Raw genomic sequence first — 20,432 nt, forward strand, 5'->3', positions numbered from 1 at the left:
TGCATCCTGGGGGCTGTGGGAATGGGGGGGCTGGGAGAGAGCTCTGGGGGTCCCAGGGCCCTGTGGGTGCTGTCACCGTCTCCCAAGGGCTTCGAGCCAAGGTCGGCAGGGAGGGGGCACAGGGCGACACCACGGACTGCCGACTGTCGGGCCCCAAGGATGCGAGGCCGTGCCCAGCCCGCACTGTTGGAAAGGGGTGAGGAGCCAGGGTTAGAGGGGCGTGGCCTCCCCAGGGTGGGGGCAGGGTGACACCCTGCAGGCCCCTGGCCCTGAGCTATTTTCCACCCTTTATCACCTATCTGTCAGAGCTGGCCTCAGAGCAGAGGGCACTCGGGTTACCCAGCAGCCCTGCCAGAGGCCCCCACGCAGGCCCCGCCCTCCACCGTCCAGCCCTGGGGGGGCCCACGCAGCGGCCTGGGGGGGCAGGAGGCAGTACTGAGAGCCAGCGGCACCTGCCGGGCGTGCCTGAGCCTCACCCTCTCCTGCGTTACGGTGGGGAAACCGAGGCCCACAGCAGCCGCCCCGCTGACTGAGCTCCCTGAGCCAAATAGGGCGGAATGTCCGACTCAAGCCAGCCCTGGGGCCAGCGAAGGCCCTGCTGCCAGCCTTCTAGAGGGACGGGGGTGGGGGCAGGACCGCCCCGGTGAGGAGGCCACCTGGGAGCAGAGAAGGGCTCAGGCCAAGGCTCATGGCCAGAGAAAGTGAAGGGGAAGGGGACGTCCCACAGGGAGTCCTCGCTGTCCACTAGGGGCTGGAACTGTCCCAAGTATACGAAGTCACACCCTCTCCCTGAGAGCTAGTAGCAGTGGCTGATGTCACCAAGCGCAGGCTCTGTCCCAGGTTCACCTCTGAGCCCTGGACGCGGGTTTGCTGTTGTTCCCATGTGGCAGCTCGGTACACTGAGGCACAGAGGGCAGAGACCTGCCCAGGGTCACGCACGGTCACACGAGGCACGCGATGAAGTTGGCTGAAGCCATCAGCCTGCCCACTCCAGAACCACTGAGCTATGCTGGCCGGTCACTGCCAGGGACACACACTCACATGTTCCACAGGCACCGGCACACCTGCACACGCGTGCACACAGACACACTCACAGGTGCTCGTGTGCACACAAGCACACGCAAGCTCACACACTAACACACGTACACAGCACACACACCTGCACACATGGACACACTGGTTTATGTATGTTCGTCACAAGCATCTTCACCACAAACATTTACGCCACATTGTTAACTCGCGGTAAGGCGATTTTGCCGTAAAAACATAAGATAATGAAATATGAGAGACATTAAAAAAGACACACGAAACGCAAAGCATTAACAACAAAATTAGACTTTATCGTGCAAGTGAAAATACGCGGCCTGGAAGCCACTGCGGCTGCGGAACTGAGCTCGCGCTGTGTGGCGAGAAGCCCCATGTGGCCAGAAGCCCCGCGCGCCCGCCGCCCACTGTCACCGCCCCGCCCCGCGCGCCCGCCGCCCGCCGTCGCCGCCCAAGCCTCAGACCGGGACCCCGCGCTCTGGGAGCCTATGCGTCTGCTCGGCCCCGCCATCCGCGTAGCTGGTGAACTTGATGGATGGCAGGGGGGTGACTGCGTGACTGCGCTGCACAGGTCACTGTCCTAAACCACCACGTCCCCTGGTCGCCGCTCAGACCACCATGAGGGCCCGGGTTTCCGTGGTCTAAAAGCGAGAGTAACCTCGAGGACATTGTCGGCCTGGCGGCGGGACCACGTGGCGGGACCACACGGCAGGGGCCATGGTACATTTCACGGCCAATAGCGTGCCCCAAGATGTTTGCGGGAAGATGAAAACCCCAGACACAGTGTAACACAGGTGTACACTCACGCCCACACGCAAATGAACGCACACACACATGTGTCACACAGATGTACGCTCACACCCACACGCAAATGAACACACATGCACACACGTGTCACACGGATGCACACTCACGTCCACACACAAATGAACGCACATGCACACACGTGTCACATGGATATACACACACCCACATGCAAACGCATGCACATGTGCGTGCACATGTGTCACACAAATATACACTCGCACACACACAAAAACGCACACATGTGTGCACACACACATGTAACACACAGATGTATACTCACACACACAAATGCACACACACAATGATAGATGTCTACTCACACACACAAATGCACGCACACGTGCACATACACGTATCACACAGATGTATACGCACACACATACACACACGCATGCATCACACAATCACAGACGTACTCACACATAAATGCATACTCATTCACACATCCGTATCACACATCACATAGATGTATACTCACTCACAAAAATTCACGTACACACACATGTATCACACACCACAGATGTACATTCACACTCACACTAACACACACAAATGCATGTACACACTCACTACATATCACACATCACACACATGTGCACACTCAGTCACATACACAAATGCAGGCACACACACATACATATCACACATTGCACAGATGTACACTCACCCTCACACACTAACATGCATTGCACACTCCCACACAAACACACTCACTCCCACAAACACATGCATGCTCACACATGTGCACTCACGTTGCTGCCCGCCACCTTGCGTGGCTCCATGCTTGGGTGCTGTCGCAGGGCTGCCCGGCGTCCGGGCCTGTGGGTCCCCACGGGTCTCGGCCAGCCCCCAGCCTCTGCAAGCCTGCTTCCTCATCACCCGGGACCCCGTCCTGGGCTTTGGGCCACTGGCGGCCTCTGCGTCTGGCCCCATGGCAGGCCACCGGGCCTCAGGTGCCCTGGGCCTTCAAATAGGCCGGCTCCCTCGGCCTCGTCCTCCTGGCTGGTGGCGCCCTCTGTGACCTTACCTGCAGTAGGAGACCGGTCCCTTCTGATGCCATCGAGGCGGGCCCGGGGCGACCGGGGGGCGGGGTTAACAGGAGCCTGCCGAAGGGGCCCAGGACCAACCCCAGGTGGGAGGTGGCACAGCGGCCCGGGTCACGCTGCCTCGCCTGGCACCAGCCCCTCCCCACCGTGAGGCGCCGTGGTCCTTTGGGCTGGTCCTGGGGGCCCTGTGTGGGGGAAGCCCAGCTGACTCTGGCCTCGATTTCCCCACGTGGGCTGCAATGCTGTGGGCCTGTCACCCCCAGGGCCCTTGGGGACTGGCTCCACTGCCCTGGGGAGCCCGACCGGGTGTGCACCCCGAGCAGAACAGGGGAGGCCTCAGAAGTCAAAGGCCCTTCCCAAGATGTGAAAGGGGGTTCATCCCAGAGGGGCCGCACTCAGGGAGGAGAGATGGGTGCACAGCAGCCCCCCGCAACCAGGCCGCAGATGACAATGCCCGTGCTGCTTATGCCTCGTAAGTGAGCAGTTGAGGGGGACAGGGACAGAGTCTGGATGGGACTGGGTGCCCCCAGCAGCTCCAGCCCCACCTGGCACAGTGGGCATGACCTCTGGAGAAGCTTCCCCAGCCCCAGGGAGCCCCTACCCCATCACCCACCCTGAACCTCTTTCATGAAAGGAGGTGGCTGAGACATTTACTGCAGCCTTGTCTATGACCTCCCAGAGCTACAAGAGACAATAATAAAGTGCAAACTTCCCGAATCCCTGGATAATAAATTAGGGGACCTCGCACCCAGCACCCAGCCCACAGTGAAAGGCAGGGCCCTGGGGGAGCCACCCACGGCAGCAGTTTTGAGGCTTCTGGGCACAGGGTACCTGGGAGGGAGGCCGGGTCTGCCTGCGGGGCAGCCGATGGCCGGAGGGAGCCAGCCGGCTCCTGCAGTTTTCTGCAATGACGTCTCTGCTTCTCCAGGACCATGTCACAGTAAATGAGGACCACGGCACGGGCCTCGAGCCCCGACTCCTGGCCAGAGACGCCTCAGACCAGGAAGAATGCGCAGGCCACTCAGGGCTCACCGAGGCCCAGGGTGAGGCAGGTAAGGGGATTCTGGGGGGGCCTGGGTCTCCAGTGTCGGGGCCCGTGGCACCAGCTCTGTGAGCTGGGCCCCCACTGGGGGTGGAGGGTAGGGGAGATAGAAGGGGGCTCGAGCAGTCCCCACCCCCAGGGACCCCGGGGAGGGAATTCTCAGGGGTGACGGAGTGGGCACAGGAAGTGGCACTTCAAGTGCACCTTGGTCTGGCAGAGAGGGGGTCAGGCCCCGGGGGGGGCACAGCATGACCAAGGTGCAGTGTCCAACCAGGGCGTGAGGGAGGGTACAGCACGCGCGGGAGGGGCAGGAGGGGCCGGACGGAGGAGGTCGGGGGAACTGGGTTGGGGGGCACGTGAGTCCAGGCTCTGCCCCTCCCTGGCCCAGTGGCCTGGTGCTCACAGGCAAGTGACAAAGGTCCAGCGTGTGACAGGAGGCAGTTGTTGGGCCCTCACAGGGCGCCCAGCTGGGACAGGGCCAGCTCAGGCCTGGTGCCTCCCTGGTGCCCGGGCAGGGGAGACCCCCACGCAGAGCGTTCGGGGGTCAGCGAGGTCTCATCCGTGCAGCTCAGACATGAAGACAGCCCTCAGGGGCTGTTGGAGCCACCATCGTCATTGTCACTGCTGACACGTGAAAACGATCATGGCCCCTCACCAAGCCTGGGGGCAGACGTGGGCCTGAGTGGGCACTGACCACGTCTGTGGTATGGCTAACACGGCCATCGGATCGTGGCTGCTCCTGGGGCGCCCTGCTGTGCTGGGGCTGGGGATGGAGGCCTGGGCTGCAGGGTGCGCTGTCCGGTCCCCACCAGTGTGGCTGCATGGACCAGCAGAGGCGGCGGGGCTCCTGGTGGGCCCCTGAGGGCCTGGCGGGAGGGACTCACTGCTGCCTGCTTCCCCCGCTCCCCACCCTCACCCCAGGAGGGTGACCGGAAGTGCCCCCCGTCGATCCTGAGACGAAGCCACGGCCACAGGCCCGAGCCACAGAGGACCTCGAGGCGTGTGCAGTTCCACGAGCCCCTGGAGGTGGCCATCCATTGTAAGACCTGGCCCGGGGCTACGTGGGGTGGGTGACGCGGTCCCACGTCCTCATGAGGGGCCACCTCTGCCTTCACTGCCGAACCCCAATAAAAGCTGGGCCCGCAGGGTCCGTCCAGACAGAGCGACAGCCAATAACACAGCAACCGGCAGAAAACGACATGACCAGAGCTGCCCAGATACCGGCCATCCCGTCCTCTCGCGGAAGGGCCGCTGGGGCCGGTGGGGCCGGCGTGCCGGATGCCCGCACGCTCCCGTCCAGGGCTCTCGAGGCACCCCCTGCCCCCGAGCCCCCTCACCACCATCGAGCCTCCCCTCCCCTGGCCCCCGCTCCCGCTCTGGCCTTTCCCGTGGGACCCAGCCCCGTGTCAGCTGGCCACGCCGTGCGACACATCACCACGACCTCAGCGGCTTCGCACGGCCCACATTCACTCTCAGTGTCCCCGTGGGTCAAGGGTCAGCACAGCATCGCTGGCCCTCTGCCCAGCCCCCCGCGAAGCTGCCGCCCGGGGGTCGGCCGGGCCCGGGGCTCGGGGCCTGTTCCAAGCGCCCAAGGTTGTCTGCAGGATTCGTTTCCCAGCTGCTGTAGAATTCGCAGCGGCTGCCCCGTCGAGGCCACGCACCCCTCCCTCCGACCGCCAGACCCTGTTCTAAAGCGCTCAACTGATTGGGTCAGGCCCACCCACGATAACGGCCTTTGGAGTCACTCAGAGCTGACCGGTTGGGGATTTTCTTCACGGCCGCAGAGTGCCCCCGCCTTCGCCGTGTTCCTTTGGGCGGGAAGGAGTCACAGCCCCCTACACTGAGTGCGGGAGACAGGACAGAGGCAGGGCCCCTGGGGCGTGGGAATCACGGGGACAGATTTTGCCCGCCACAACCCCCAGGAAAAGTGCTTCACGAGTCTTCCAAAGCTGCCCTGACTCACGGAGCGTCTCCCCGGTGGCCCCTCGGGGTTCAGCCCTCGCCCCCACAGAGAGACCACTACCCCCGGCCCCCCAGAGCCTTCCGACAGCCCTGAAGCAGACTCTGCAGATGGGGAGTCAGGGCCCAGACTGTCCCAAGGCCGTCTGGGGTCCCCACTAAGCCATGTGGGTGAGACGAGAGTGGGGGCCCAGCTGGGCCCTCCCCGGGTGCTGCCCCGGGCCCATCATTCCTGAAGTGCCCCTACCCCAGGCTGCCTGTGGGGTCACCACGCCCCGCGCTCCCACAGGCTCCGAGGACCAAGCTCCTGGGCCGCCGGAGCAGCAGTGAGGCGGGGCAGACCCTGGGAGGTGCGGGCAGAGTGGCCGGCCGGGGAGCACGTGGCCTGGTCTCCCATCTGTGAACCGAGGGCTGTGCCCAGCCCGGCCTGGCTCACGGTCCTTAGCGGGGGCGGATGAGGTGCGAAGCCCTGGGGGTGCTCGGCAGGCTCGGTGTGCCCCCCGCCGGGCCCCCTCACTGCCGAGCCCACTCTGTTCTCCTTCGCAGACATCGCCCGCAGGGAGCCCACCGCCAGCACCGCCGCCAGCGCCGCGGGTAAGTCTGATCCGCACCCCGCCTCCCGCAGGGGCCCGGTGCGGCCCAGCCCCAGGCCACCTTGGACAGCCTCCCAGAGGCCCCAGGCACGGAGACGGGAACTCCACACCCCACGGGCACTGAGGGGCAGAGCCGCAGCGCCAGGTCTCCCTGCAGCTCCCCTCCAGCCCCACAGGGAGGAGGGGGCCCCAGGGTCCTCCTGGGGGGTCAGCTTGCAGGCTGGGGCTCACCTCGTCCCCTCCGGCCCCCAGCGCCCAGCCGGCCCCGGCTGCACAGAGGCTCCCTGCTCCTGCGGCTATCCGTGTGCGCCCTGCTGGGCCTGGCGCTGGGCCTGTGCTGTGCGGGGACCAAGCCCATCGCACTGGCCCTCGAGGACCTCCAGGCCCGGCTCCTCGCCCTGGTCCTGCGCCTGCGGCACTGCGTCCCGCAGCTCTGACGGCGCCCAACGGCAGCGCGACAGCCGCACGCTCGCCTCCACACCTGCGGCCCGGCGGGCAGGGCGCCCAGGGCTCCAGACCGGACGCGCGGCCGCAGCAGGTGGCCCAGCCCACTCTTAGCGGCATGACCCCCGCCTCACAGGCCGGCGTCTCGTGAGAGCCTTTATTAGAAGTTTCCACTACTAAAATCGGGACCTGCTTGCCGCAGAAGCCCCGGCCAGTCAGACACCCCCCTCCCCGTCCCAGGACACGGCAATGGCCTTCTGCCCCTCAGGCCTGCAGGGTCCACACCCCGGAACTCGGTGGGGAGAGACGGGCCGGGTCGTCGCTGTGGGTGGCAGTCCCTCCCCCGCCCCCGACCCCCTACCTCGCGGGTGGTGCTGGGGCGCCCAGGTGTGACCCTACACCGGGCCTGGCCTGGGATCCCCTCATGCCCCAAGGGAAATGCGTCCTGTCCAGCTGCTGCCCAGCCATCTGCCCGGTGGTGTGGAGCGGAGGGGCACGGCGAAGGGCCGAGAGGCAGGGCATCAGTGACGAGCTCCAGGGGCCCCTCCAGACCCGCGTGGAGCCGGGAGGCCTGGGCAAGGCAGGGAGACCAGACACCGGGAGGGACTGCCGGCGTCGGGCCGAGCCCGTCCAGGACAGCCTTCGGACGCGCATCCGGGGGCTGCCCGCTCAGTGTCTGTCCCCACCACCTACACAGCTGACTTGCTGTTAAAACGCACTGCTGCTCTCTCCGCCTGGGGGTTTCACCGGGAGGGGGGATGGGGCCGCTTCGCCGCAGGATTCACCCCGGGGCTCAAGCAGAGGTGGGGACGCCGGGCCCCTCCTGGCTTCAGGGCCCAGGAGACCGGCCCACAGCAGGAGGCCCAGCAGAGAGGGGACCACAGCGGGGGCCCAGACCCTGGCCCGTGGGGATCCTCCCTCCCGCATCAGCCCAGCCCCCAGGATCCCACCTCACCTCACCCCCACGAGAGGACTGGCAGGTTATCGGCCATATTCCAGATGGGAAAACTGAGGCTTAGAACGGCCAGGTCACGTGCCTGAGCTCAGGCAGGCACAGGCCCCAGGCTTGGCCCCGCCCAACCTGGCCACCGCGGCTGCAGGGAGGGACGAGGCTGCCCTTCCTCACCGCCCACGGCTCTCAGCCAGGGGCTGGTCGCTGCGAAGGCCACAGAGATGTGCTGGCCCCTGAGGCCCACAGACTGCATCCCGTCATCCCTGGAAAAACACTCGAGGTGGACACCGTCACCCTGAGCAATCCCCACCCTTAGCCGCATGCAGAAGCCACGTGGGAGCAGCAGAATGAGACGGTGGGACCCCCGGTGTGCGGGGCGGGGGGGGGGGGCCATGGGCGTGGCTCCTACCCCCTGGAGGTTCAGGAACCCCAGGAGCAAACGCGGATCTCACCCCTTAAACGACGAGCAGACAACACACCGAAAGGGGCTGAGGCGGCCCGTGAGAGGGTCCGAGCGCCTGTTTTTATTTTGGCCTCAAGAAACAGACGCATGAAAGTTCAGGAATCTTTACTTTCAGTTTAGCCAGAAGTAGAATTAAAACACAGATGTCCGTTATCGAACAGCAGGGAGAAGCAATGGGGGGCACAGCCGGGTGCCCCAGGCCTGCCAGCCGCCTGCCCCTCCCACCCGGTCCTGGAGGGCCAGCCCCGCCCCCCGCAAGGCACACAGCCCCTGCCCCAGCACCCGCTCCCGGGCCCGGGCCCAGCTGCCCCTTTCCCAGACGCCCTCGGGGCGTGGACGTCTGGGGGTGCCGGGTGCAGCCGGCTGGAGACAGGCCTGGGCGTCAGCGACAGCCCTCCTCTGCACGTGGCCCTGCGAGAAGTGGCCACAGGTCTCTGCTAACCTGCCCCAGACCAGCTCCAGGCAACCCGCGAATGCAGAGCCAAGCCCTTGGGAGACCCTCCGCTCAGAGCCTGCGTCCCGGCCCCGCTCCTCCCCCTGGGCCTGGCTGGCTGCTGCTCGAATGGGGGGCAGGCAGGGGCTGTCACCCTCTGCGGGGAACAGATGAGGGGCTCTCATGGGCTGAAACTGGTCCCCATGGGCAGGGCTGGGGCGAGACCAGGTCTGCTTGGGGGCCTCAGGGTCTGTCAAAACACCAGCCCCAGGAGACCTGGCTGCTCTGCCTGGAGCTCGGCCGAGCCTGGGGCCAGCGCGCCTCTGCCATGCCAGGACCCGCTCACCTGGCCCCGCACCCCCCAGGACAGTCGTGGACTGAGCAGCATCACAGTGACCTGCTGCCTCACCACCCCCTCCCCACCCAGCTGCCTGCTCCGCCCGGCACCAGTCTCCAGGCCCCGACCCACGGCCCCTGAGGCCCCGTGCCCCAGCCGGGAGACCGAAGCCATCACCCATGGTGGGCACCATGTACGGGGGACTTGGGGTTCCCTCCTCCAAGGGTGGGGTGCAGAAGCGGGGCAAGCTCGGCAGCAGCCAGCCCAAGAGGCTAGAGCTGCTTCGAAAGCCCTGGGTCCCCACTGCTGGACAGGACGCAGAGGGCTGTGGGCGGATGGGGAAGCAGGGGGCCCCCGAAGGGGGGGCACAGCCTAGCAGCCCCACCAGGCTGTCATCACTGAGCTCCAGGGTCCAGGCTTCTCCTGCTCCTCCTGCTGCTGAGGGGGGCATCGTGCCCCCTGGGGCCCCCTCGTTCAGCGGCTGGGGCACCGGGCCACCCGTGGGGGCAAGTGCACTGTGTGTCCTCACCTGCTCTGGCCTCAGCCCACACCTTCCTGTGCGTGCACACGCGTGCTCACACACTCAGTCACATGCTGCACAGCACAGGCTCACACGGATACGCTCACTCATGCACTTGCAACTCACGCGTGTGCACACTCATGTTCCTCCACACATTCCCACCTCACAACCTCCCCACACAGCCTCACGCGCACACTCACGCTCATGCGTGCACACTCAGCACACGCACACTCACACCTCACACGTTCACACCCTCACACGCACACGCAGACACCCGCGATGGCCCCGGCCCCATCTCTCCCCCCACGCACAGCGAGACAGACGCGGGGCGCAGGGGTCCCTCGGAGACAGGGTGTCCCCAGGCAAGTCCCGTGGCAGAGGATGGAGGGTACACCATCCAGGACACCGTGCAGCCACCCCCCGCGTCCAGGCCACACCACTGTCCCTGAATGTTCAATGCCCAGACCAGGCCGGGGCAGGAGCAGAGGGGACTCGGCCGAAGGCGGGGACTGTGTGGGCCGCTTCCTGCGCTCGGCCCCGAGTCCTCGTCCCACACACCACTCAGGAGCACGTGGCGACAGTGACGTGTGGCCGTCATGGGCTACTGCATGCCACGGAGCCGTGCACAGGATGACACCTGAGCAAGGGGCCGGGGGTGCCAGAGGCGCCGGCGAGGACGCCCCCCGGCTGGGCCCCAGGGGTCCCCGCCCCACTCAGCAGCCTCGCTTACGGTGGCAGCAGGGGTGGTGGGGTGAGCGGTCGCAGTACCGGGCAGCGGGGGGTGGACATGCGAGGCTGGGGCAGGGGCTCTGCCGGGGACACTCGCCAGGGCAGACTCGCGGCCCCGGGCGGGCGAGCCCCTGGGGCCGCCTAGATGACGGCGCTGTCCTCCCGGAAGGAGCCGCGGGGCCCTGGCCTGGCCAGCAGCAGCTCCTTCTCCTGCAGCAGGCTGTCCAGCAGGTCCTCCTGGCGGTAGCTGTGGTAGACTCTCAGGAAAGCCAGCGTGGTGGCGGCCAGCCAGGCCAGCCACGAGGCCCAGAGACCAAACTGCACAGGGCAGAGAGGGGCTCAGGGGCCGGCCAGACCCAGAGCCCTCCGCTGGTGCCCCCGCCTCCTCCAGGGAAAGGACAGGACCCCTGGGGGGGGACGGTGGGTGGGTCCTGGGGTCAACCTTCCTGCTTCACGCAGCCACTGCTTCCTGTCCCCGGCCGTGCTGGTGCTCTAGGGCCTCTGCTGCCCCCACCCTGGCCCCCAGGCTGGGCCGTCCCCTGTCCCTGGCAGGACAATGGCAGAGCAGCCCGTCTGCCAGCCGCTGGGCCGCCCAGCCCCAAGGAGAACTGGTCCCTAACGGAGCCTCCTGCAGCGGCTGAAACAAACTGACCTTTATCTGCAGTCACCAGCCGTTGAAGCAGAGCCAGGCCGAGCCGTGGTGACCGGCTCTCACTCACGGGCATTTATCAGACCCCTCGCCCCCTCCTTCGCCTAACGGGCCCGATCCAGGGTGGAAGCATTTTCCGCCCCGTCTGCGTGAAGGTGTCTCTGGCGGTTCCAGCTCCTCTCGGCAGAGCCCCTGACCCGCCGCTGCCCAGACACCCAGAGGGCTCCTCCCGCCCGGTCCTCGGGCCGGCCACCGGCCAGCGTGGGCCTCGAGCAGCCCATCTGGGGTCCGGAGGGGACGCGGATGCCGGCCAGCCCTGCTCGGTGCTGGAAAGAGCCACCCCACCCAGGCATCCTCAGGGCCATCAGCGTCACCCCCCGGGACAGGGATGCGGGCCCTCTCTGACCGCCGACACATCGGGCATGCCTGCGTCACAGCCCATGAGGTCCCCAGAGTGGACTGGGGCTTCCTGGAGGTCAGGGCACACCCCGCTTCCTGCCCGGCACCCCGCCTACCTGGGCGATGGCGAACTGGTCGTAGAAGGCGGAGTTGTCCACGTTTAGCTCCAAGTCGATGTCCTGCAGCTCTTCACAGCTAAAATGACAAGGCACAGTGCTGGGCCACTGAGCACAGGGAGCAGTGAGCGTCACCCCCGAAGGGCAGGGGGTGATCCCCGAGGTGGGGCAGATGGGGGACGCCTGTCTGTGGGGCAGCGACCCTGCAGAGCTGGCCCCAACCCACCCTGGACAGTGGAGGACAGCGACGTTGGCCTCTGCTCTCCCGGAGACTGTCCCTGCCCCCCACGGCCCCCAGCCCTGCAGGGTCACAGGCCTCAGGAGCGGGACCGTCCTGCCCACCCCTGCAGCACGGGCCAACAGTAACGCGGGGCCCAGCGGGCGAAACTACAAGGCCCCGTGGCTGGCTGGGCCGGGCCGGGCCTCAGGGGCTGGAGTGGACGGACAGCGGCTCCAGGCCTGCAGCCCCTCAGACGGCCGGACACATTACAGGGGCGTGGAGCCCAGAGATGGTGGGGCCGGCGGCCAGGGCTCATCCCAGAGGGGCTGTGGTGAAGGGCAGAGAGAGTTGGGGCGTCTTTTCTGGAGAAGGCCGAGGCCATGCCCAGGGCCCCCCCAGACTCTGAGGGATCCTGGAGGGCAAGGGAGCAGGTGGTCTGGGGCCCAGCAGGGTCAGTGCAGGCAAGACACCCCCACCGCGAGGGGCTGCCTGGCGGCGGGTCCCAGGGTGCTCACAGCTTCCCCCGGCCTGCGGCCCAGGCCCCCAGCGTGAGGGTGCAGCAGGAGCCCCCACCTCGGCTGCTCCATCCATCTTACGTGTCGGGGTTCTAGGCCTGATTTCGCTTAAATAAAGAATGTGGAGCCTCTACAAGAGGTGACCCAAGGGTCCTGCCTTCCCCGGAACGCTCCCCCTTAGGGCCGAGCAGCAGGCAGTCCCTTGGGGGCCAGGTGGTCACTGCGCTCTACCCTGGGCGGCCCCCAAGCCAGACACCACCCCTGCTCAGGGTCCCAGGACCTCTGCTCCTGCAGCTCCTGGGCGGTTGCCCTAACCCCACCTGCCCCCTCCTCACTCCCTTTTCCAGCCTCCTCCTTCGGTCAAGGCCACTAACGGGGACCTAAACGAACACCTCAAGGGATTTGAGGTGCACTGGAAGCCTTCCCAGGCTCCCTGCCCGGCCACACTCAGCACACTGGGGTTCCACCTGGGGCTTCTGCCCCCTGAGTCCCGGGAAGGGGACAGCATCAGGAGGGGCAGGTCCCTGGGCAGCTGGCAGGCAGGCTGCTCAAGGGCTCAGGGACATTTTCTGCCCACGAAGGCTGGTCGGGGCAAAAGACTCAGGGGCAATGGTGCCCTTCTCGTGATACGTCACACTGGCATGGCATGGCAGGCTCTCCACGCCACCTACCACTCCCTGTACATGATGAAGACAGGAGCACCGCCAAGAGCCGCCAGCAGGGTGGTTCAGGAAGGCGAGAGGAAGGAAGCTATGCGGGCGACGGGTTTGCCTGTTTGGGGTCAGCTTGCCCCTGCCTTAATCGCCCGCTGGGCGCGGGGTCACATCTGCATGGGTTCTCCCTCTGGCCAGCCCAGCCAGCGAGAAAGTGCGCCAGCTGTCACCGTCCTGCAGAGGAGGCAGCCGAGCCCCAGGCCGGGGGTCCGCCGGCGCGCACGCCGACGGGCGCCTCCAAGGCTGTGCTCCCGCGGCCGCCAGCCTGGCTGGCCTGGACCCGTGTCCGGTGCGCGCCACCGGCCCCTGCTCTGATGGCCCCACTGAAGCTGAGAGGCTGAGCCGCAATCAGGGCAGGGCACCCGGGCGGCGGGGGTCGCTCAGGGCCACCCCTCGGGGCTGGGCCGTCCCAGCGTCCACACGGGCACCGCACGCTCTCGGCCTCTCCGCCCCATCGCGGCCTCTCCTGCCCACCCAGACGCCCGCTGCCCGGCCACCTCCGCCCTCCCCAAGATCCAGAGTCCCGCATGGAGCCCCGGCAGGCGGAACCTGGGTGCGCCCCGAGTCTGTGGGGGTGGGGGACACGTGCTGTCCCATGGGGACCCCAGGGCACCTCCCTCAGGGGGGACGGCAGCCCAGCCTCTCCCTCACCTGCTAGCAGGTGTGATGCGGATCTGAGGGGAATGACCTACGAGACACGTTCCACAGGGGACACCTGCTAAACAGGGTCCCGACCGTGAGCTCAGCTGAGCCACTGTCATCGACATGGTGACTGCAGACCGAGGCACGGCAGGGCCCGTGCACTGTCCAGTCATTCACTCCTTCTGGCCCATTTGGTTTGAGAAAGTACTGGAGTTCCTCCTCCCTTATTCCCCCTCCTCCTCCTCCCTCACACACACACACAGCTGAACCGGCTGAGTCCCCTGAAGACCCCACCGGGCCTGTGGTCACTGGGCTGGCCCCAGGCCACACATCTGCACAGACCACGGGGCTGCCTGCCGTGGCAGGGGGGCGGGGTGGCGCTGAACCTGTCCCCAGGGGGCTGGGAGAGGCGAGGGGACAGGTGTGACTGAACCGACGAGGGGTGACGGGCCAGCGGGTGTGCACACGCTCACACGTACGCACGGGGCTGACACTCGGCAGCAAGGCGAGAACCGTGTGCCACCGTGACCAGCACGGCGCCCCACGCCAGGCCATGTCCAGCTCCTCCGAAGTCCAGCGCTGCAGCCCGGAGCTCCCGAGGTCCCCACTCGGGGTCAAGGCCGCGTGTTCACTGCAGAGCCTCCCTGTGCTTGGTGCCCGGCTCTGCCTGAGCCCTGGGGACTTCGTGGAGCGTGGGTGGCTGTGTCGTCTGCCCAAACCGGACCAGCCGTGGCCGCTGTCTCCTCAGGCCCCGCCCCTCACTCCTCTGCCAGGAGGTGACGAGTGGACCGTAGCAACGACCCCTCTCCCGCCCCCGCGGGGTCCTTGCAGGGAACGGAGGGTGGGGGGCAGGGGTGTGTGCGCACCCAGGCCCCTCCTGGGGGCTGCCCGGGCTGGCCCTGCTCTTCCAGCAAAGGCTCCAAGTCTCTCCAGGCGGCTCCTCCACACCCCCTCCCCTTCCCGGTCCCTCCCGCTGGGGGTGGGGACGGCGCCTCAGCCTCTGCCCACCACCCCGCTCTGGTCACCTTCATGCGTCACCCATCATTCCCGGCTGGGACTCTGACGGACACGGCTCTGAACTCAAAACCCACCGGGCCCCGGTGCCTTGAATAAGGGCCCAAGGCCAATAGCTACAGCGAGGGACGCGGAAGAGCCCAGGGCTGACCTCTGCCCCCCGTCCAGGCTGGGACACGCTCCCTGCTCCCCAGCCTGCGGCTGGGTGCACTGGGCTGGTCTGGGCTGCCACAGAGGTGGGGGTGCAGGAAATGGGGGAGAAGCTGCTGGATCACCCTCAGGGGCTGGATGCCTGGACACTGGCTCAGGGGCCAGTCGCACCTCTGGGGGGCACCCCTGGGGGGCACTCCTGGGGTAGATGGGCTGGGTGGGGCTTCCAGGCTTGTAGGGACAGCCTGGGTCATGGGAGCAGGAATTACCCAGAGCTCACTCCGCAGTCCCTGACGACAGCTTCACCCCAGTTCGGTGGTCCCGGGGGGCCAGGAGGGGCTTCCACAGGCAGAGCAAAGCAGCAGCCCGCACTTGGCACAGAGGTTCAGCCCGCTGGACCGCCGGTTCCACAGAGGCCCTCCGCCTGCCCTCCACCCCCTGCCATCCCCCCAATCACCCTGTCTACAGGCACCCCGCGTCCCAGACAGGCCTGCTGCTGCCCACAGCGGCCTTCCTGTGGGAGGGATGGCCATGGTGCAGAGGGCAGGCCAGCCAGGCCAGCCAGGCCAACCGCCTCACGACAAAGCCCGCTCCCTCAGGGAGGTGACAGCCCCACGGTCTGCACCGCCTTCTAGAGCAGCACGAGAGTGGCTTGTCCTTCCCTGCGTGGCCGGAAGCACCCCCCACACAGCAGGCCCAGGACCAGCCACACTCTGCCCCTCCCTCCTCCGAGGGTGGTCTACACACAGCAGGAAGCCCTGACACCCCAGTGCACCGCCAGGAAGCCGGCAGGATTTGAGGTCCCCGCCCCTGCAGACAGGGAAGGGCACAGGCTGGGGTGCCTCCAGATAACAGCCTCTTCCTACCCATCATGCCCGTTCCAGTCACTTTCCTCGGAACCAGCTTGGGCTCCAGATTTTTGAAGAGCTGGGTGTGTCCAGAGTCTCTTCACCCCCGCCCCCCAGAGTTCACGACGCCACTCCATCACCTGCCCCTTCCCCCAGGGACTGGACAGGGCAGCGGTCAGGGCCGGGGAGCCCGCACACACAGGGTTAACGCCATCTTTCTCCTGCAGCCTCTCAGGGTGCCCTGCCTGGATGTGCCGTCTCCATGGTGACGGCACCCTGGGAAGCCCTGGGAGCGATGCGCAGGCTGAGGGAGGCTGTGGGCAGGCAGATGGGTTGTTTTCACCCAGAGCTCCCCAGCCATCAATCACAAACCACGGCCACCTGGACACTCGCAAGGCTCCCGCTCGGGCCGAGCTGCCCAGGCCCCTGGGCTCACGGGTCACCCTCAGCTCCCCCGTCCTCCCGGAAACAGCGAGCCACCCAGGAGGCCACAGGCGCCAGAGCCACTCACTCACCCCTGCAGTCGGCAGGCAGGAAGCCCCGCGCAGGAAGCTGCCCCCGGCCCCCCAACCCCTCACAGTCCTAGGCACAGGTGGCCAGGCCCCCACTTCGCACGGGACACACCCCACATGAGGAGGGGGCTAGCGCTGTGGAGACAGAGTCTGAGCCGCGAGCTCAGGACGCACCGAAGAGTAGGCTCTGCCCGTGGTCTGGTGCGGGGGGGGGTTCCTGGTGGCCTCGGAAGTGAGGCTCTTTAAAGAATGAGTGTGAATGCGCACCCTAAGCAGGCAGGCCCCCTAAAACCCCGAGTGTGAGGGGGCAGTGACGTCCTCGGTGGGACATCAATGGCCCCGAGGGTCCCCATCCGTCACATGAGCTCACTCTAACTGCCCTTCCTGGCGTCCTGGCTGTCTGGAGCCCCCTTGCTGGCCGAGCCCTCACTCTCCTGATGTACGTGGACTAGCCAGCAACTGAGCTGGACCGGCTTCTCTGGCTGACTGTCCTGCTTGTGGCTGGACAGTCAGCCAGGCAGACCCGCCTTTCCTGGGGGTCCAGAACTCGCTGACGCGGCGAGCCCGGAGGGCTGAGCCCTTGGCCACGCTGTGACTCTGCAAAGATGTCGAGGCGAGTGTCTGTGAAGCAGCAGAGCTCAGGACGCCGGCATCTTCCTGTCATTCAGTCAACAAGCACTAAATCGGTGACCCCTGAGCACTGTGCCCTGCGCTCAGCCCTGGGCGCACGGAGGTGAATGAGGTGCACGCCTGCCTGGGGTTCCTCCAGCCCAGGGCTCCCTCAGGCAGACAGCCATGGCCTGGACGGCCACGAGCGCTCTGACCAGTCCTACAGCTGGATCCAGGATGATGAAGAGCTGGCGCTCTCAAATGACGTCATCCCATCTGGCGAGCTGCCAGCTGGACAAGGTGGGGGCAGGTGGCTGCACAACCGTGGGGCCCTGGCCACTATTCCTGATGGCCAAGAAGGACTTTGTGCAATGGACGTCCCTGGAAAATAAAAGGTTGGCCCCAGCCTTGGCTGCCATGATCGAAGCCTGGACAGAGGTCACTGTCGGTGGGGCAGGTGAGCCCCCAGAACCGACACGAAGGGACCAGGCCATGTCCCCGGAGCATGAGCGTCCCGGTTCCTGGAGGCTAAGGTAGCAGGGGCAGGCACAGGAACTCCCCAGCCCTGGGTTCCTAGCTTTAAAATGGGGCTGGCGATGGCAGTGCCACCGAGCCTAAGGCCACCTTCTATAAGATGACAAAGGACAGAGGCTGCTGTTAGGAATCCCCCGGGTTTGCTGCCGGATGTGTGTGAGATGGCAGCCCCGAGTGACCAGGACGCCTTTCCCGGGCTCACAGGCCCCGCCTGGCCCCGGCCTCCAGAGGTCGCTCATACCACTCCGAGCCGCCCAGACCAGGCCCTACCCAGAGTCCTCGCCAGCTGGACCCTGAGCGCCTCGCTACGTGTCCTCGCCAGCTGGGATAATGGGTACAATGTGATGGCCAAACCGTGGCCCCACAGGCCTGTGCCCACTGCCCTCAGTCTCCAGGCCGAAGGGACCGCAACCTACCCACGCCACCCTGTCTCATACTCAGAGGCGCCAACCTGCACAAGGACACTGCCTGGGGCGACACCCGGACGTGGCAGCATGGGTGCAGATGCTCTGCCAAGCGTGTCCCCAGGACATCAGCCATCGAGCGGGCTGAGGAAGGCGGAGACCAGCAGAGGGGCAGGAGGCCGTCCTGGGACCAGCCTGGGCTCACCCCGGGCAGAGCCCCGGCCCCCCAGCACCTGGGGGCCTCCTGTGGACTGACGCGCAACTTCCTGTGAACCCCAAATCCCCATCCGTACTGTAGGGGGTTGAACCGTGTCCCCAACAATGTATGTCCGAGTCCACCCCGGCACCTGCGAACATGACTTCATTTGGACATAGGGTCTTTGCAGATGTGATTAAGCTACAGGTCTCGGATGAGGCGTGCTGGGGTTGGGGTGGGCCCTGAACCCAAAGACTGCTGTCCTTATAAGAACATAAGAGACAGAAGGAAGAGGCCACGCAGAGACAAGGCCAGAGACTGGGGTGACAGCCCGAAGCCGAGGAGCGGCCCCGAGCTGGGAAGAGGCCTGGGAAGGGGCTTGGGAAGGGCACCCCCTCCAGAGGGGACCCGCCCTGTCGTCACCTTGACCTTGAACGTCTGGCCTCCAGAAGCGTGAGAGAACAAATACGGTTAAGCCCCACTTTGTGGCACTTTGTACTGCAGCCCCGGGAAACTCACGCGCATGAGATTTCACCATCCTCCAGGGCCCCCCGTCCCCCCGCCCCCCTCCTCCCCCGGGCGAATCACATCCCCCTCGCTTCGGACGCCGCGCCAGGGCAGCAAAGGCGAAGAGGAGAAAAGGGGCCGGGAGCGAGGCTCGTGGGGACAAAGCGGGGCCCTCCGCCCGTGCTCCCTCCCCGCAGCCGCGCTACGCCCTGGCGCCCTGGTCCCGGCCTGGCCCCTCGCGCCTCCACGGGAGCGGAGCGCGGCCCGAGACCGGGGTGGAGCTGTCCGCGGTGCTGACTGGCGAGGCCTGCTCCAGATGACGGTGCAGCATCCACACCCCGGGAGCTGCAGGTGGGGGTGGGGGGGACCCTTGACCTCACACAGAGGACGGGTGAGCGTCATGGTGCCTGGGCAAAGGGCAGTGTGCGTGGCCGTGGTGCGGGCCCAGGGCCTCCTAGGTCCCGGGGAGATGGAGGGACGCACGCTCCTGGGGGCGCTATGGGCACAAAAGCAGCGCCGCGCCGGGGGTGAGGGCTGCGTCTGCCGGGGCAGGGCGGCCGCGAGGCGCCCACTTACCCCTCGTGTCCCTTGCAGAGGAAGAAGAGCGTGCGCCAGGCGTGCGCGGCGGCGAGCAGCAGCGACAGGAGGCTGGCCAGCAGGCTGAAGCGGCAGGCGGCCGGCGGGCCCCACTCCTGCACGGTGAAGCGCTCGCGCTCCTGCACGGTCAGGTTGGCGCTCAGCCACATGCCCTCGGTGAACAGCAGGCAGCGGCCGCGGAAGTCGTGGCCGTGCTCGGACAGCGGCACCACCACCACGAAGCTGAACAGGAAGGCCAGGAAGTAGCAGACGCACTGCGCGAAGAGGAAATTGTTGAGCGCCATGGCCGTGCCGGGCGCGCGAGGAAGCGGCCGGAGGAGGCCGTGGGGCTGGGCGAGAGGCGCGAAGCCAGCGGCGCGGGGGCCGGGGGCCGGGGGCCGGGAGCTGGGAGCCCGGAGCTGGGAGCCGGGGGCCGGGAGCCGGGGCCGCCGGAGTCTCCCGGCGCCGCGCGCAGGCCGGGCCGGGGCCGCGCGGGAGGCTGCGCAGTGGCGGCGCCGGCGGGTCCTGCGCGCCCCGCCCGAGATGCGTGCGCAGCGGCCAAACGCGGGCCACGCCTGCGGTCAGCACCGCGGACAGCTCCCGGGCGGGCGGGCTGGCGGCCAAGGGGCAGCGCGGGTGGCAGGAGGATCTTCCCCGAGGGCGAACGGGAGCCCGGTAGGTCCGCTTATCGGGCCGACTCTTCCACGAACCTACTAGGAGCCGCTTGCGGTGGCCTCACATAGGCTGTTCTGTGTCCCCAGGTCCCCAATGTCTTAAGGAAAGGCGGCTGGGTGACAGGGGTTCTGGAGGGACTGCCACAGCGCGGGCGGGAATAACGTGTGCGGCGGTCCCCGATGGGAAATGTGGGGCAAGGGGGCCAGAGAGCAGGGGAGCGGGGTCGGTGGAAGGGCCCGGAGGTCATCCACCCAGAGACCCGCGCGGGGTGAGGCCCAGTCGTGCGGAGGAGGGCGTGGGTCCGTGAGCTCCTTGTGCTTCTCCGGCCCCCAGCCTCGGCAGGGACATCTGTTACACTGTCTGACAGGAGCAGGGCCCAGAGTCGATGTTCATAAGATGAATAATGGATGCCCAGGCGCCTCATTAAGACAGCTTTTGCTGAGATGGGATCTGCGGATGCATTAATTAATAGAATTAACGCCTCTTCCAGTCCCCTTTAAGACGAACTCACGTCCCGCCAGTCCCAGAGCGAGGAAGCCGTGGCGTCGCTCCTTCAAAAGACACGACCAGACCTTTGTTACGAGCAATAAAAGCTCCCGTGTTTTATTGCCAAAGCAATGCGTGCTCACTTAAAAAAATCAAGCAACAGACAGAGTCCCCTTCCCATCCGCTGCCCCCACCCCGCCAAGCTACTGGGCGACCACTTTCAAAGCGAGCATGCAGTTCTGCGGGTGGGTCGATCCCTCCGACGCACGTGGCTGGCAGACGCCCTTCGCTGCCCGCA

At 66.5% G+C, this 20,432-nt stretch overlaps 2 protein-coding genes across 2 annotated transcripts; one reads left to right on the top strand and one right to left on the bottom strand.

Moving 5' to 3' along the window:
• The first annotated feature begins 3,686 nt into the window (after positions 1 to 3,686).
• CUNH14orf180 (chromosome unknown C14orf180 homolog) lies at positions 3,687 to 7,088 on the top strand. Its single transcript, XM_039876610.1, has 3 exons — positions 3,687 to 4,036; positions 4,861 to 4,965; positions 6,524 to 7,088. Exons 1-3 carry the CDS (start codon positions 3,842 to 3,844, stop codon positions 6,926 to 6,928), a joined length of 705 nt encoding a protein of 234 aa, XP_039732544.1. The 5' UTR covers positions 3,687 to 3,841; the 3' UTR covers positions 6,929 to 7,088.
• A 3,400-nt stretch (positions 7,089 to 10,488) lies between these two features.
• On the bottom strand, positions 10,489 to 19,362 carry TMEM179 (transmembrane protein 179). The gene is made up of 4 exons (XM_039876611.1): positions 18,974 to 19,362; positions 12,899 to 13,018; positions 11,534 to 11,612; positions 10,489 to 10,687 (listed from the first exon to the last, which is right to left on the bottom strand). Exons 1-4 carry the CDS (start codon positions 19,276 to 19,278, stop codon positions 10,511 to 10,513), a joined length of 681 nt encoding a protein of 226 aa, XP_039732545.1. The 5' UTR covers positions 19,279 to 19,362; the 3' UTR covers positions 10,489 to 10,510.
• Between the last annotated feature and the right edge of the window lie 1,070 nt (positions 19,363 to 20,432).

The sequence above is a fragment of the Pteropus medius genome, unplaced genomic scaffold, assembly GCF_902729225.1.
Source record: "Pteropus medius unplaced genomic scaffold, Ma_sr-lr_union100, whole genome shotgun sequence".
Classification (NCBI taxonomy): Eukaryota; Metazoa; Chordata; class Mammalia; order Chiroptera; family Pteropodidae; genus Pteropus; species Pteropus medius.